This window comes from Rhinatrema bivittatum, chromosome 4 (genome assembly GCF_901001135.1).
Source record: "Rhinatrema bivittatum chromosome 4, aRhiBiv1.1, whole genome shotgun sequence".
NCBI lineage: Eukaryota > Metazoa > Chordata > Amphibia > Gymnophiona > Rhinatrematidae > Rhinatrema > Rhinatrema bivittatum.
In genome coordinates, this window is record NC_042618.1 from 84,508,125 (window position 1) to 84,522,234 (window position 14,110).

General features: G+C 41.5%; 1 protein-coding gene across 2 annotated transcripts in view; it reads right to left on the reverse strand.

Annotated features, from left to right (window-relative positions):
* YLPM1 (YLP motif containing 1) overlaps positions 1-14,110 on the reverse strand; it is a 443,744-nt gene that overhangs the window by 26,880 nt on the left and 402,754 nt on the right. Inside the window, exon 18 of one of the 2 annotated variants that reach the window (XM_029598421.1) lies at positions 6,958-7,009. The exons of the other annotated variant lie outside the window; for it this stretch is intronic. Coding sequence (XP_029454281.1) covers positions 6,958-7,009 — 52 coding nt within the window. The remainder of the gene's footprint in view (positions 1-6,957; positions 7,010-14,110) is intronic. 2 annotated transcript variants of the gene reach the window in all.

Here is a 14,110-nt window from a genome sequence, read left to right on the forward strand (position 1 = left end):
TTTAATGATTAGTTTTTCTAACCCACCTATGCGTAGCCCTAGGCAGTTTATAACAAAACACACACATTATTGTCTCTGACAGAAGTTATGCATAAAATAGTGATAAAATAACAAAATATACTAAAAGATTAAATTATTGGATGTTATATCAATGTTTCTGCTGTTTTGAAATATTTTATTGGTGTTTTGGGAAATGTATAATATTTTATAATTATTGGATGTTTATTCATCAGATGTTTTGAAATGCTTATTTTTTTTTTTATTAGTATGGTTTATTTATTATGACTCATGATTTATAATTCTTGATTTTGTTTCTTTTATGAGGAATGGTCATGCTACACTGCATACATCTTGTTTGTTGTGATTTCCAATTCAGTTTTTGTTTGCACATTTTTATATTTTATTCTGTGTATTCTGTATTTGTCTCGTACAGTTAACTGATACCTGTGTGTACAGTTTGTGTAATCTATGAGGTGTTAAATATCATCTGAATAAGATTTTGTATCCATTTTCCTAAATTGTTGATGCAATGTTGTCAAATGATTTTAAAAATAGTTTTGCTGGGTGTTAGAACTGGCCACAGCTTTTTTTTTTTTTTTAATTGCATATAGGGTCCTTAGGAGTTTTTCTTATAATGTCTTATAGCCAAGTTACCAGACTCAGTTAATGGCAATTCAGGGTATGCTTAGTCTAGGGGTGTGCTGTATTTCTTGATTATTTAGACAAAATTTGAAATTTGTGTTGGACATTTTTTGGCTCAGTTCTGCTTGTGATGTGTGATCCAGAGATACATGATTGATAGAAAATGAAAAAATAAAAATGCCTACTTTGTAGATGCTACCAAAATCCAAAGAACCACAAAACAAGAGCCAGGAGATGCCACAAAACACAACAAAGTAGTACCAAAAAGGCAAATCCAATATTTAAATCTAAACATAGATCCTATAGTAGCAGATAGCGAGTGTCAAATATAACATGAGGAACACACTTCAACAAGCCAGTCAGTGTGCTCTAATGCTTATGGGCCACCTGGTCTTCTACATCATTTGTGGATTTTAAAAATATATGCGTGTTTATCATGTTATATTTCATTATCATTATTATTATGTTTACTGCCTTTGAACATGTTCCTAGTTGCCCATTGAATTTGTTCTCGCTTCTTTCTCAACTTTCCTTGGTTTAATGTACCCCCCCTCCCTGTTTATTGTAATTTTCCACGCTGTTTTGCTGTAAACCGATATGATGTCCCTACGAATATCAGTATAGAAGACACTCTAAATAAATAAATAAATATTTGACCCTCGCTATCTGCTACTATAGGATCTGTGTTTAGATTTGCCTTTTTGGTACTACTTTGTAGATGCAGCATTTCCATATCCAGAGAATGTGTATTTCTATATTTCTAAGGCCAGCACTGGCATGGTAGTGGGTGGGGGGCAATGGGGAGAGTGCTGAGCTCAGGAGAAAAGATAAAGTTTGCTCACACCCACTAATCCATATTGATCTGAAGGGAGATTTGTTAGCCCTTCTCCTTCATCCTCCCAGTCTGATTTCCTTACTCTTTGTCCCTGAGGAGCAGGGATCAGTTGGGGGGCGCCATCAACAATTTTTGCACAGGGCACCATGGCCCGAAAAGAGAAGCCTGGCAGGGCCACAATGGACCCCTATCCTGCCATGGCCTGATAGTAATGTAACCTGAACCAAACTTTTTGCACGCAGCAACCCAATCCTTAAGAGGGAACACCGATTGAGTTCCATCCTGGATTTACATCTGGAGAGGGGGAAACTGAAAATGAATTCCCACCACACCATCCTTCCTTTATTCAGAAAGGAACCCGTGCTCTCATCTATCCATCCCACTGGAAATATGTCAGATTCATAGTAGGTGGTGCTCTGAGGGTTTTCAGCAGTAGTGGCAGTACATCTCCATCAGCAACAGATAACAATATTTCCTACTTAGACAACTGGTTAGTGACAGGATTCTTCAAGGTCAAGGTCTTGGATTCCGTGAACCAAACAAAACTACTGCAGTTTCTAGGATTCACTGCTGACTTCAACAAGTCATGACTAGTACCAGCTCAGAGAATCCAGTTTACTTGAGCCTGGATAGATTCAATCAAGGAAACATCATTCTTTCCAGAGGACAAGGCAGTCTGTGTTCGACTACTAGTACAAGGCATGATGAGTCAGAGCCATTCATAGCCTATTCAGCACTGGTCATCCTTGTTCACATGGCTGCCTCAGTCTATGGGGTTCAGTTCACACGACTTCACATTAGATTTCTTCAGTGGGACCTTCTGTCCCAGTGGGATCAATTTTGGCAACCTCTATCCCATCCTATCAAAGCAATTCAGAAGGCAAAAGCATCCCTCTGGTGGTAGTTTAAGCCAGAGTTTATCACTGTTGGCTCTCCACTAGAGATTCTGCCTCATCAGATGATTCTAGCGACAGAAGCTTCCAGCAAAGGCTGTGGTACAGACACAGGCATCTACTGCACACAAAGGACATGGTCAGTGCTGAAGCATCAGTATCAAATAAACCTCCCGGAACTTTAAGTAATTCCGTATGCTCCGTGAGCATTCACTCATCTACTACAAGGGAGAAAAGTTCTAATACAAACTAACAAATCAGGTAGCAATGTTCTACATGAACAAGGAATAATGGGCTCCTGGAGCCTCTGATGGGAAGCCCAGCAGATCTGGGCATGGGATCTCAGCCATGGAGCCCTACCTTCCAGGAATATCCAAACACACTGGCAGATCGCCCCAGTAAAAACTTCTGACTCCATGAATGGTCACTGGATCAGAGAGTTGAGGATGAACTATTCTCCAGGTGGGTCAACTGTTAATAGACCTGTTTGCTTCGGAAAAAAATTGAAGAGTTTTTCTCCATTCTTCTAAGTGATTTCAGATTAGCTCAAGATGCGTTTCTGCTGAATTGGGATGCCAGTATACATTATGAATTTCCACTGCAAGTATTGATAGCCAGGACAGTTCAAAACTCTAAACAGGATCAAACACACATTATCCTCATTGCCCCAGAGTGGTCAAGACAAGTATGGTACTCCTATCTCGTTCAGCTCTCCGTCAATCCTTGATTCTACTGGGGACCTTGATGTCCCTTTTCATCCAGGAAGGAGGCCAACTGTGTCATCTCAATCTGCCTCATCGCAACCCAATTCCAAGAAGATTGAGGCCTCGTTAATATCTCCTTGGGCACTGCCTAAGGAAATGGAGGATATCATGATTTATGCAAGAAAACCATCTACTAGGAAGACTGTGTTTAAGTGGAAAAGATTTTCAACTTGGTGTCATTCAGCATCCCTGAATTCTTCTGCTTGCCTCTTTAAGGATCTTCTCAGTTATCTGTTCTCCCTATCTTTGTCCTTATCTTGGCACTTCTTCTGTAAAGATGCATTTAAAGGCCATCCCAGCATACCAACCTCATATAGAGGGAAAACGAATCTCCATTCATCCTCCAGTTCCAAATCCACAAAGGGATTATGGCACACAAAACCCCTGGTATCAAAACCTGCTGGGCCCTGCAATATCATTGTTGTCCTCCATTCAACACACTGGTTTTGCTGAAATTTCTCATCTGGAAGGTAGTACCATTTGGTGGCAATTACTTTAGTGAGAAAAGTGAACGAACAACAAGCCTTGGGCTCTTATTCACCTCATCTACAGTTTTTCACAACAGGATGATGCTTCAAATTCACCTAAAGTTTCTGCATTTCATATTAATCAAGCCATTGTCTTGCCCACATTTTTTCCCAAAGTTGCATGCCCACAGGGGCGAGAAGGTCCTTCATTCACTGGACTGTATAAGTGCCATAGCTTACTACTTAGCCACATTAGACATCTCAACTGTTTGTCTCTTATGATCCTAAGAGAATGGGAATACAGTTGCCAAACATACTATTTACAATGGACTAGCGTGCTGTATTGTGTTATGTGTTGGCGGGCCTCCAAATCACAGACTTTGTCAAAGCTTATCAAGTTAGAGCTATGGCTACTTTAACTGCTCATCTACAAATGATGTCGATGGAAGACATCCTCAAAGTTGCAACATAGTCATCTTACACACTTTTACGTTCCACTACTATCTGAACTATTTCTCGAGAAATGACTAACTTTGGAGAAGCAATTTTGTGCAGCCTGTTCATCCAGTTGCCAACTCTCCATGGGGGGAAGGGGGGGAGCTGGTTTAGTTACTCGGTAAATGTCCGTGGTGAACCCTCAGCTTGGGACTCCCCACACTTTAAGACTAATTCAGCCCTGCTATCGATGGAGAAAGCGAGTTTGCTTACAGTAAATGGGGTTTTCCATAGACAGCAGGATGAATTATTAATACCTCCCCACCTCTCTGGAGAATCAACTACCTTTCTAAAGTTAAGCTCTACATTTGACTGAGGGGCTCACGTGTCAGAATTTCAGTGGACACTCCCACACATGCTCAGCAGAGCAAAAATTGCAGAGCTCAAAGAGTGGTCTGTCAACACTGCTATGGAGAATCCTGTTTACAGTAAGCAAACTCATTTTTCATGAAACTCTGAAAGTAACATTTAGAAAGAGTCACAGAATACAATATCACATGTGGGAAATATAGATCATTATGCAGTGTGGCCGTTGTAATGTGAAACAATATTTGCCTGCTCCCATATATTGCTATGAAGCAATCTAAAGCAGAATTATCATGCTAAAGTACCCCCTGGGAAAGGATGAAACCAAGAAGTATGTTCTGAGTCCATGATGAATTAAAGTTGTGTCTATCCTCCCCTTCCCTGCAGGCAGTGTACAGCGATGTCCTATTGAATATGGTCTGTACCTTCCCAGTGACAAGGTGTAAGCGAAACCTCAACTGGCAAACTACAGACTGAAAGCAGGATAAATATGCTCTAAACATTTAAATTATGCTATCTGTTGCAGGAAAATTACAGTTACGAGTTCTCTTGTTAATTGGATATAACAGGTGCTCATTACATCAGAGGCTCCAAACTGCCTTTCACTCTACAATAACATCATGTATAGCATCTGACTTTTATTTACTACACTCCTTAAAAAATAATCTGATTTAAAAAGGATTTATTGTGGTGGCAGAATATCAATTGTACTTTTATTTGCATTACATAATCATTTCTACATAACTGGACTCCATGACACTTTTAGCAGGTTCCTATTCCATTATAATCAAGGCCCTAGCATAATGCAATTCAGTAGATGGAGAATTTGACACAATTTTCACAAAATGAACACATTTTTAAATTAAAAGTGAAATGGTTCAAAATCACAGGGTTTCTTCTGCATTCTCAGACTAAGTACAGATGCTGTCGCATCGCATAGGCGGCCCATGTATAAACACCAGGGCAATAATACCTGAAAGAGGGCAAATTGTCCTTAAAAACTAAGGATTGTTTAACATGTGCATGCCTCCAGCATAAGTACAGCATTTTAAACAACAGATAAATATGAACATGGCTTTCATTGGAGATCTGAATTTAAATCTGAAATTAAATGGTATTTTGTCACCAGACAAGCTATGCAAGCATTTGAAGATCTAGTGAGCCATATTTATATTGCCTGGAAATGGCTATTTTTATTTAAAAATGTATTAGGCGCATTATCAGAGGTCCTAAAAGACATACAGTAAAATCATTCATAAAATACAGAGTCACAAAAAATAAAAATAGCTGTAATAAGGTTTCAATATCTAATTGAGAGAAATGTACTTCATGCTTTTTTTTAAACCATTTAAATGATAAATATACTAAGTTTGAAATGTGGATATATTACATTTTCAATGCACAACTGTCATTTTCTGAAGCTATCAGAGAGATGCAAAAACCTTGACTAGAAGAAATGTCATGATCCCAAGATGCTAAGATGCTGCTCGCAGTCAAGAGTGCACAAGGAGTGGTATAGGCTGCTGGAAACCACATTTTTAGCTTATCAGAAAGAAAAGTTCTTAAAAAAAATAAACTACATGAGCCAGTCTCCAGCCGTACCTCTCTACCTCTGCATGCAGAAATGGGGGCATTGCATGAGCCAGTCTCCAGCTGCACCTCCCCATCTCTGCATGCAGAAACAGAGGAGTGTATCATGTGAGCCGGTCTCCAGCTGCACCTCCTCATCTCTGCATGCAGAAATGGGGGCATTGCGTGAGCCAGTCTCCAGCTGCACCTCCCCATCTCTGCATGCAGAAACAGGAATATATCGTGTGAGCCGGTCTCCAGCTGCACCTCCTCATCTCTGCATGCAGAAATGGGGGCATTGCGTGAGCCAGTCTCCAGCTGCACCTCCCCATCTCTGCATGCAGAAACAGGAATATATCGTGTGAGCCAGTCTCCAGCTGCACCTCCTCATCTCTGCATGCAGAAACAGGAATATATCGTGTGAGCCAGTCTCCAGCTGCACCTCCTCATCTCTGCATGCAGAAACAGGAATATATCGTGTGAGCCAGTCTCCAGCTGCACCTCCTCATCTCTGCATGCAGAAACAGGAATATATCGTGTGAGCCGGTCTGCAACCGCACCTTTCCACTTCTGCATGCAGAAACAGAGGAGTGTATCATGTGAGCTATTCTCCAGCTGCACCTTTCCACCTCTGCATGCAGAAACAGGAGTACATCTCTTGAGCCAGGTACTGGATAAACCCCCTTCCCCTCAACCCACTGCATCCAGACACTGAGGAGTGCATCTCATGAGCCAGACCCTAGCCACACATCTCTGTCTCTGCATGAAGGGATGGGGGTGATCTTCCCCAGTAAGAATCAGAGTGCACAATGTTCAGTTCCATTTTCAGATGTTTCTTGCATTTGTCAGATATCCGTTTTTTCTCAAGTCAGGCGGGCAAAGCATAGAGATGAGTGTTTGCAGCTTTGCTGATGTTATTGAGAACAGTACCTTGGAAACTTGCTGTGAAATATATGAAAAGAATAAGATTAAACAAAAGCACCCACCTAGTTTTGCCTCGGAAGTATCCATCTCCCATTTGCTTTTCGGAATGTAGCCCTAAATATCACACAGAGAGAAGCTCGAAGGGTTAGAAATGGGCAAAAATATGCTTAGCAATCCTGATCTGTAATCTGACAATGCTTTAAACTGTTTCTGAACGTAAAGCAGTCCTTTCACCATCCGATGAAAGGTTCTATAATACTTCCCCATAGGCTTCAAAGCATGGCATATGATCCCACCGCACACACACCTACAGCCTAAGCTCACAGCTGGCAGCACAGACGCAGCTTCAGCAAACTGCAGCTGGCTGAGCCCCTTTTGTGGCTCACACTGTGGTAGGAACTCCCCCACCAAACTCTGCAATATGCAAGAACACAGGTTTGCTACCATGAGATTGCAAAAGTGAAGCCAGTCTTGCCGGCTGGCATTTACCAGGTTTTAGCTGATTCTCAAGTTCTATCATTAATGTCATACCCTTCCAGAGCTTCTGTTTATAAAGTGCATTGTTTTAAAAGTGCAACATAATCAAAGGTCAACATTTCATCAGCACTATCAAAATTAATTTAATAAAAGTTTGTCTTATGTCAAAAGTATGCAAATCATTCTTATGGAATTTTCTGAGACAAATATGAAATGCTTGCAAATTTTGCATTATTTGAACAGTTTGTTTTTAAAGTATGTTATTTTTCCTCTCTCTATGTATATAAATATATATATATATATATATATAATGACCCTAGAAAGTGTTACAATATTTTGTTATTACCACTGAATAGCGTATTTCCAGACAATTATCCAACATGTTACTGTGTTTATGTTACACAAGTCTGGACAGCTGGGTACGATTCCTCTTTTAGCAGTTACCATGCTCATGAAATCTGCAGCTCTAATGCCATCCCATTAGACTGGCAAAAAAGTGGTTACGGAGGGAAATTTGTCAGAGCTAAAAGTGCTCTCCAGACTGTGACAGTGTCCACCTGCTAACCCTCCTGTATAGTTTTGTAGGCTTCTGATATACACTGCTTGGGCCACCTGGAAATAGCTTTAAATACCACTGAGTATTTGTACTAGCTGGGCATACATTAAAAAGCAGTTCCAATTTATGAAACCCATTTGCTCCACTCAAATATTTCAGTGCTCTCTAAGTCTCCCCTTAGACCCCTTTGCATCCTGGCACACAGTGTCCTGATTAACAAACTGGAATTAACGTTTGGAATAAAAGTTGGCGGCGTATTTATCACCTTATCCTGAAAATGCCACAGGAAGACAGGAGAAGCAGACAATGCTTTCAGCTAACCCTCTTTTCTTGAGAAATATATGACTAACAAAATCAGGGTTTGTTAATGGTGAAAAAGTATAAAGAAAAAACTTAGAGGACTAAGATCAGCCTCATCAACACATTCAAGACCAAGCTCCATTCCCTCTTATCAAGCCTCATAGTCTAAATGATTGCTACCAAATAAGCCCAGCTGCAATCCCTGAACTGTAAGACTTAAGCCCTTCATTATTTTAAGAAAAGTCACTAGCTGCGAAGTATATTCCTTTTTCATTAACAACTATTATTCAATCTCTAGGCCATCATTCTTAGATACACTGCACCTGGCAGACATATAAACCCCAACACAGAGCAGCTGCAACTGATTCATTGCAGACCACTCCAACTAACCTGGGAAATCAAGGTCATCAAGGTTACCTGGGCAAGCAGAATGATAAGATCAGAAGTGGCCTGGCTGCCTCAGACTAAATCCATCGGACCCCTGTCTCTGACCTGGCACATCCCCTATTCCCTGTATCTCACTCCCAGGGATAAGCGCTGGCTTTCCAAGTCCACCTGGATAATAACTGTTTATGGACTTTTCCTGCAGGAACTTCTCCAATCCTCTTTGAACCCCACTATGTTACTTGCCTTGACCCCGAACCCTGGCAGCAGATTCCATAGCTTGATTGTGCGCCGAGTGAAAAAGTGTTTTTAATCTGCTGGCTGACAGTTTCATGGAGCGTCCCCTAGTCCTAGTGTTGTCTGAAAGGATAAATAACCTTCCCTATTTACCCGTTCCACCCCCTCATGATTTTATAAATCACAATCCTATCCCCTCTCAGTCTCTGGCAGCAGATTCCATAGCTTGATTGTGCGCCGAGTGAAAAAGTGTTTTTAATCTGCTGGCTGATAGTTTCATGGAGCGTCCCCTAGTCCTAGTGTTGTCTGAAAGGGAAGGTTATTTATCCTATTTACCCGTTCCACCCCCTCATGATTTTATAAATCACAATCCTATCCCCTCTCAGTCTCTGGCAGCAGATTCCATAGCTTGATTGTGCGCCGAGTGAAAAAGTGTTTTTAATCTGCTGGCTGATAGTTTCATGGAGCGTCCCCTAGTCCTAGTGTTGTCTGATAGAGTAAATAACCTTCCCTATTTACCCGTTCCACCCCCTCATGATTTTATAAATCACAATCCTATCCCCTCTCAGTCTCTGGCAGCAGATTCCATAGCTTGATTGTGCGCCGAGTGAAAAAGTGTTTTTAATCTGCTGGCTGATAGTTTCATGGAGCGTCCCCTAGTCCTAGTGTTGTCTGAAAGGGAAGGTTATTTATCCTATTTACCCGTTCCACCCCCTCATGATTTTATAAATCACAATCCTATCCCCTCTCAGTCTCTGGCAGCAGATTCCATAGCTTGATTGTGCGCCGAGTGAAAAAGTGTTTTTAATCTGCTGGCTGATAGTTTCATGGAGCGTCCCCTAGTCCTAGTGTTGTCTGATAGAGTAAATAACCTTCCCTATTTACCCGTTCCACCCCCTCATGATTTTATAAATCACAATCCTATCCCCCCTCAGTCTCTGGCAACAGATTCCATAGCTTGATTGTGTGCCGAGTGAAAAAGTGTTTTTATTCTGCTGGCTGATAGTTTCATGGAGCGTCCCCTAGTCCTAGTGTTGTCTGAAAGGATAAATAACCTTCCCTATTTACCCGTTCCACCCCTCATGATTTTATAAATCACAATCCTATCCCCCCTCAGTCTCTGGCAACAGATTCCATAGCTTGATTGTGCGCCGAGTGAAAAAGTGTTTTTATTCTGCTGGCTGATAGTTTCATGGAGCGTCCCCTAGTCCTAGCGTTGTCTGAAAGGATAAATAACCTTCCCTATTTACCCGTTCCACCCCCTCATGATTTTATAAATCACAATCCTATCCCCTCTCAGTCTCTGGCAGCAGATTCCATAGCTTGATTGTGCGCCGAGTGAAAAAGTGTTTTTAATCTGCTGGCTGATAGTTTCATGGAGCGCCCCCTAGTCCTAGTATTGTCTGAAAGGATAAATAACCTTCCCTATTTACCCGTTCCACCCCCTCATGATTTTATAAATCACAATCCTATCCCCTCTCAGTCTCTGGCAGCAGATTCCATAGCTTGATTGTGCGCCGAGTGAAAAAGTGTTTTTATTCTGCTGGCTGATAGTTTCATGCAGCGTCCCCTAGTCCTAGTGTTGTCTGATAGAGTAAATAACCTTCCCTGTTTACCCGTTCCACCCCCTCATGATTTTATAAATCACAATCATATCCCCCCTCAGTCTCTGGCAACAGATTCCATAGCTTGATTGTGCGCCGAGGGAAAAAGTGTTTTTATTCTGCTGGCTGATAGTTTCATGGAGCGTCCCCTAGTCCTAGTGTTGTCTGAAAGGATAAATAACCTTCCCTGTTTACCCATTCCACCCCCTCATGATTTTATAAATCACAATCCTATCCCCCCTCAGTCTCTGGCAACAGATTCCATAGCTTGATTGTGCGCCGAGGGAAAAAGTGTTTTTATTCTGCTGGCTGATAGCTTCATGGAGCATCCCTTAGTCCTAGTGTTGTCTGAAAGGATAAATAACCTTCCCTATTTACCCGTTCCACCCTCATGATTTTATATATTGCAATCCTAACCCCCCCCCCCCCCGTCTCTTTTCCAAGCTAAAGAGCCCTTATCTGTTCATCCGTTCTCCATCGGGGAGCTTGTCCATCCCTTTATCATTTTTATCACCCTTCTCTCTACCTTTTCTATGTCCACTTTGACTTTTTTGAAATGGAGTGACCAGAACTGCACACAATGCTCAAGGTGAGGTAGCACCATAAATCTACACAAAGGCCTCATGATATTCTGTTTTTGCTCTGTATTCCTTTCCAAATAATTCCTAACATTCTATTTGCTTTTTGACTGCTGCTGCACACTGAGCCGAAAATTTCAAGGTATCGTCCACAAGGAATCCAAGGTCCTTTTTCTAGGTGGTGACTCCTAACATGGAAGCCTGCATTGTATACCTATATTTGGGATTACTTTTCTCTACGTGCATTCTTTTGCACTTGTCCACATTAAATTACCTTTTAACCAGTTATCAATCCACAACAGAATGCTGCCTCCTATCCCATGACTTTCTAATTTCCTAAGAAGTGTCTCATGGGAGACTGCAAATGCCTTCTGAAAATCTAAATACACTATATCAACCAGCTCACCTTTATCTGAATGTTTATACACACGCTCAACTGGTAAGTCAAGACTTCTCTTTGCAAAACCTATGTTGACTCTCCCCTATTAAACCATGTCTGTTTAGGTGAACAGTAATTTTGTTCTAAAGAATATCTTCTACCAGTTTGCCTGGCACCATCATCAGGCTCACTGATCTATAGTTTCCTGGATCACCCCTGGAGCCCTTTTTAAAAACTGGCATCACATTGGCCCCTCTTCTAGTCTTCTAGTACTATGGCTTTTTTAAATAGGTTGAAAATCACCAGAAATAGATCTGCAAAGCTACTTTTTAGTTTCTTCAGAACTCTGGGGGTATACCATCCAGTCCCAGTGATTTATTATTCTTTAGACTGTCAATCTGAATAATTACGTTCTCCAGTTTCTCACTGATTCCATCTAATTGTTCAGAGTCCTCACCATCAAAAAATGTTTCCAGTGTGGGTATGACCCTGACATCCTCCACAGCAGACAGAGGCAAAAATTAAATCAGTTTTTCTGCTATTTCCTTGTCCTCCTTGACTACCTTTTAACCCTCCATCATCTACAACTCATCTGACTCCCTCACAAGGCTTTTTGTTTCAAATGTACTTGAAAAAGGTTTTATTACTTGTTTTTACATTCTCTCTCGGCCTGTTTAATTACTTTATTACTTCTAACTTACCAGTGCTCGTGCTGATCCCTACTTTCCTCATTTGGGTTTGCTTTCCATTTTTTCTACGATGCCCTTTTGGCTTTAATTGCCTCTTTCACCTCATTATTAAACTATGTGGGCAGTCTTTTGGTTTTTCTTCAGTCTCTTTTAATGGATGGGCTACATTTTGTCTAGACCTCAAGCATGGTAATTTTAAACAATATCCATGCCACCTGCAAATTTTTAACCTTGTGGATTGCTCCTTTCAGTTTTTTTTCTAAACAATGTCCTCATTTTATCATGGTCTTCCTTTTTATAGTTAAGAACAAGAACATAATAAGTTCTCATACTAGGTCAGATCGAGGGTCCATCAAGCCCAACATCTTGTTTCTAACAGTGGCCAATCCAGGTTACAAGTACTCAAACAGTAAGAAGATCCCATGCTATTGATGCCAGTAATAGCAGTGGCTATTCCCTAAGTCAACTTGATTAATAGTTTATGGACTCCTATATCCCAGGAACTTATCCAATGGAGAAATTACTTACCTGATAATTTCGTTTTCCTTGGTGTAGACAGATGGACTCAGGACCAAAGGGTATAGTGTACTCCTGATAGCAGTTGGAGACGGATCAGATTTCAATCTGACGTCAGCCCTAGTACATAGACCCCTGCAAGAAGTGCAGCTCTTCAGTATTTTCCGTCTCCATAACAGGGACTATCTGCACGCTCGCACAGTGTTATAGTAATTTTACCAAAGAAAACCAAAATAAGAAGAAATCTTACCTCTACAGACGAGCCCCGCTCTCCTGCGGTGACACCCATTGGGTCCCTCCCCAGTTGAGAATTTCCAAGGTGATTTCCGCGATCCCTCGGAGGTAAGCCTGGTCCGGCGGCCGACCCTCAGCGGGGACCTAGCCCCCGACATCGGGTGAGGCTGAGAGGCAGCGGGTGCAACTTCGAGCGTGGCGGTATTTTCCCTCTCCCCCCACAGCAGGAGACCACCCGGAACGAGACCGGGAAGCGCCGAGACAAGGAAAGGCAGAAATCTATTAAAAAGTCTCCGGTCTCCGAAGCTCGAGGAGCCACACAGGTCGCCAGCCATCTCCAACTGCTATCAGGAGTACACTATACCCATTGGTCCTGAGTCCATCTGCTACACGCTAGGAAAACCTTTTTTAAACCCAGCTACACTGACTGCCTGAACTACATCCTCTGGCAATAAAGTCCAGAGCTTAATTGTGCATCAAGTGAAAAATAATTTTTTCTTACTTTTTAAATGTGTTACTTGCTAACTTCATGACATGCCCCCCTAGCCTTGCCTTGTATTATCTGAAAGAATAAATAACCGATTCACATCTACCCGTTCTAGACCTCTCATGATCTTAAACACCTCTATCATATCCCTCCTCAGCCGTCTCTTCTCCAAGCTGAACAGACTTAACCTCTTTAGTCTTTCTTCATAGGGGAGCTGTTCCATCCCCTTTATCATTTTGGTCGCCCTTCTCTGTACTTTCTCCAGTGTAACTATATCTGATGCAGCGACCAGAATTGTACACAGTATTCAAGGTGCGGTATCACCATGGAGCGATACAGAGGCATTATGACATTTTCTGTTTTGTTTTATTCACCATTCCCTTCCCAATAATTCCTAACATTGTTTGCTTTTTTGATTGCACAGCACACTGAGCCAATTTCAATGTATTATCCACTATGACGCCTAGATCGTTTTCCTGGGTGGTAACTCCTAATATGGAACCTATCATGATGTAACTACAGCAAGGGTTATTTTTCCCTATTTGCATCACCTTGCACTTGTCCACATTAAATTTCATCTGCCATTTGGATGCCCAATCTTCCAGTCTCGCAAGGTCCTTCTGCAAGTTATCACAATCTGCTTGTGATTTTACTAGTCTGAATAATTTTGTTTCATCTGCAAATCTGATCACCTTACTTGTCGTACTCCTTTCCAGATCATTGATACATATATAAAAAGGCATCGGTCCAAGTACAGATCCCTGAGACACTCCA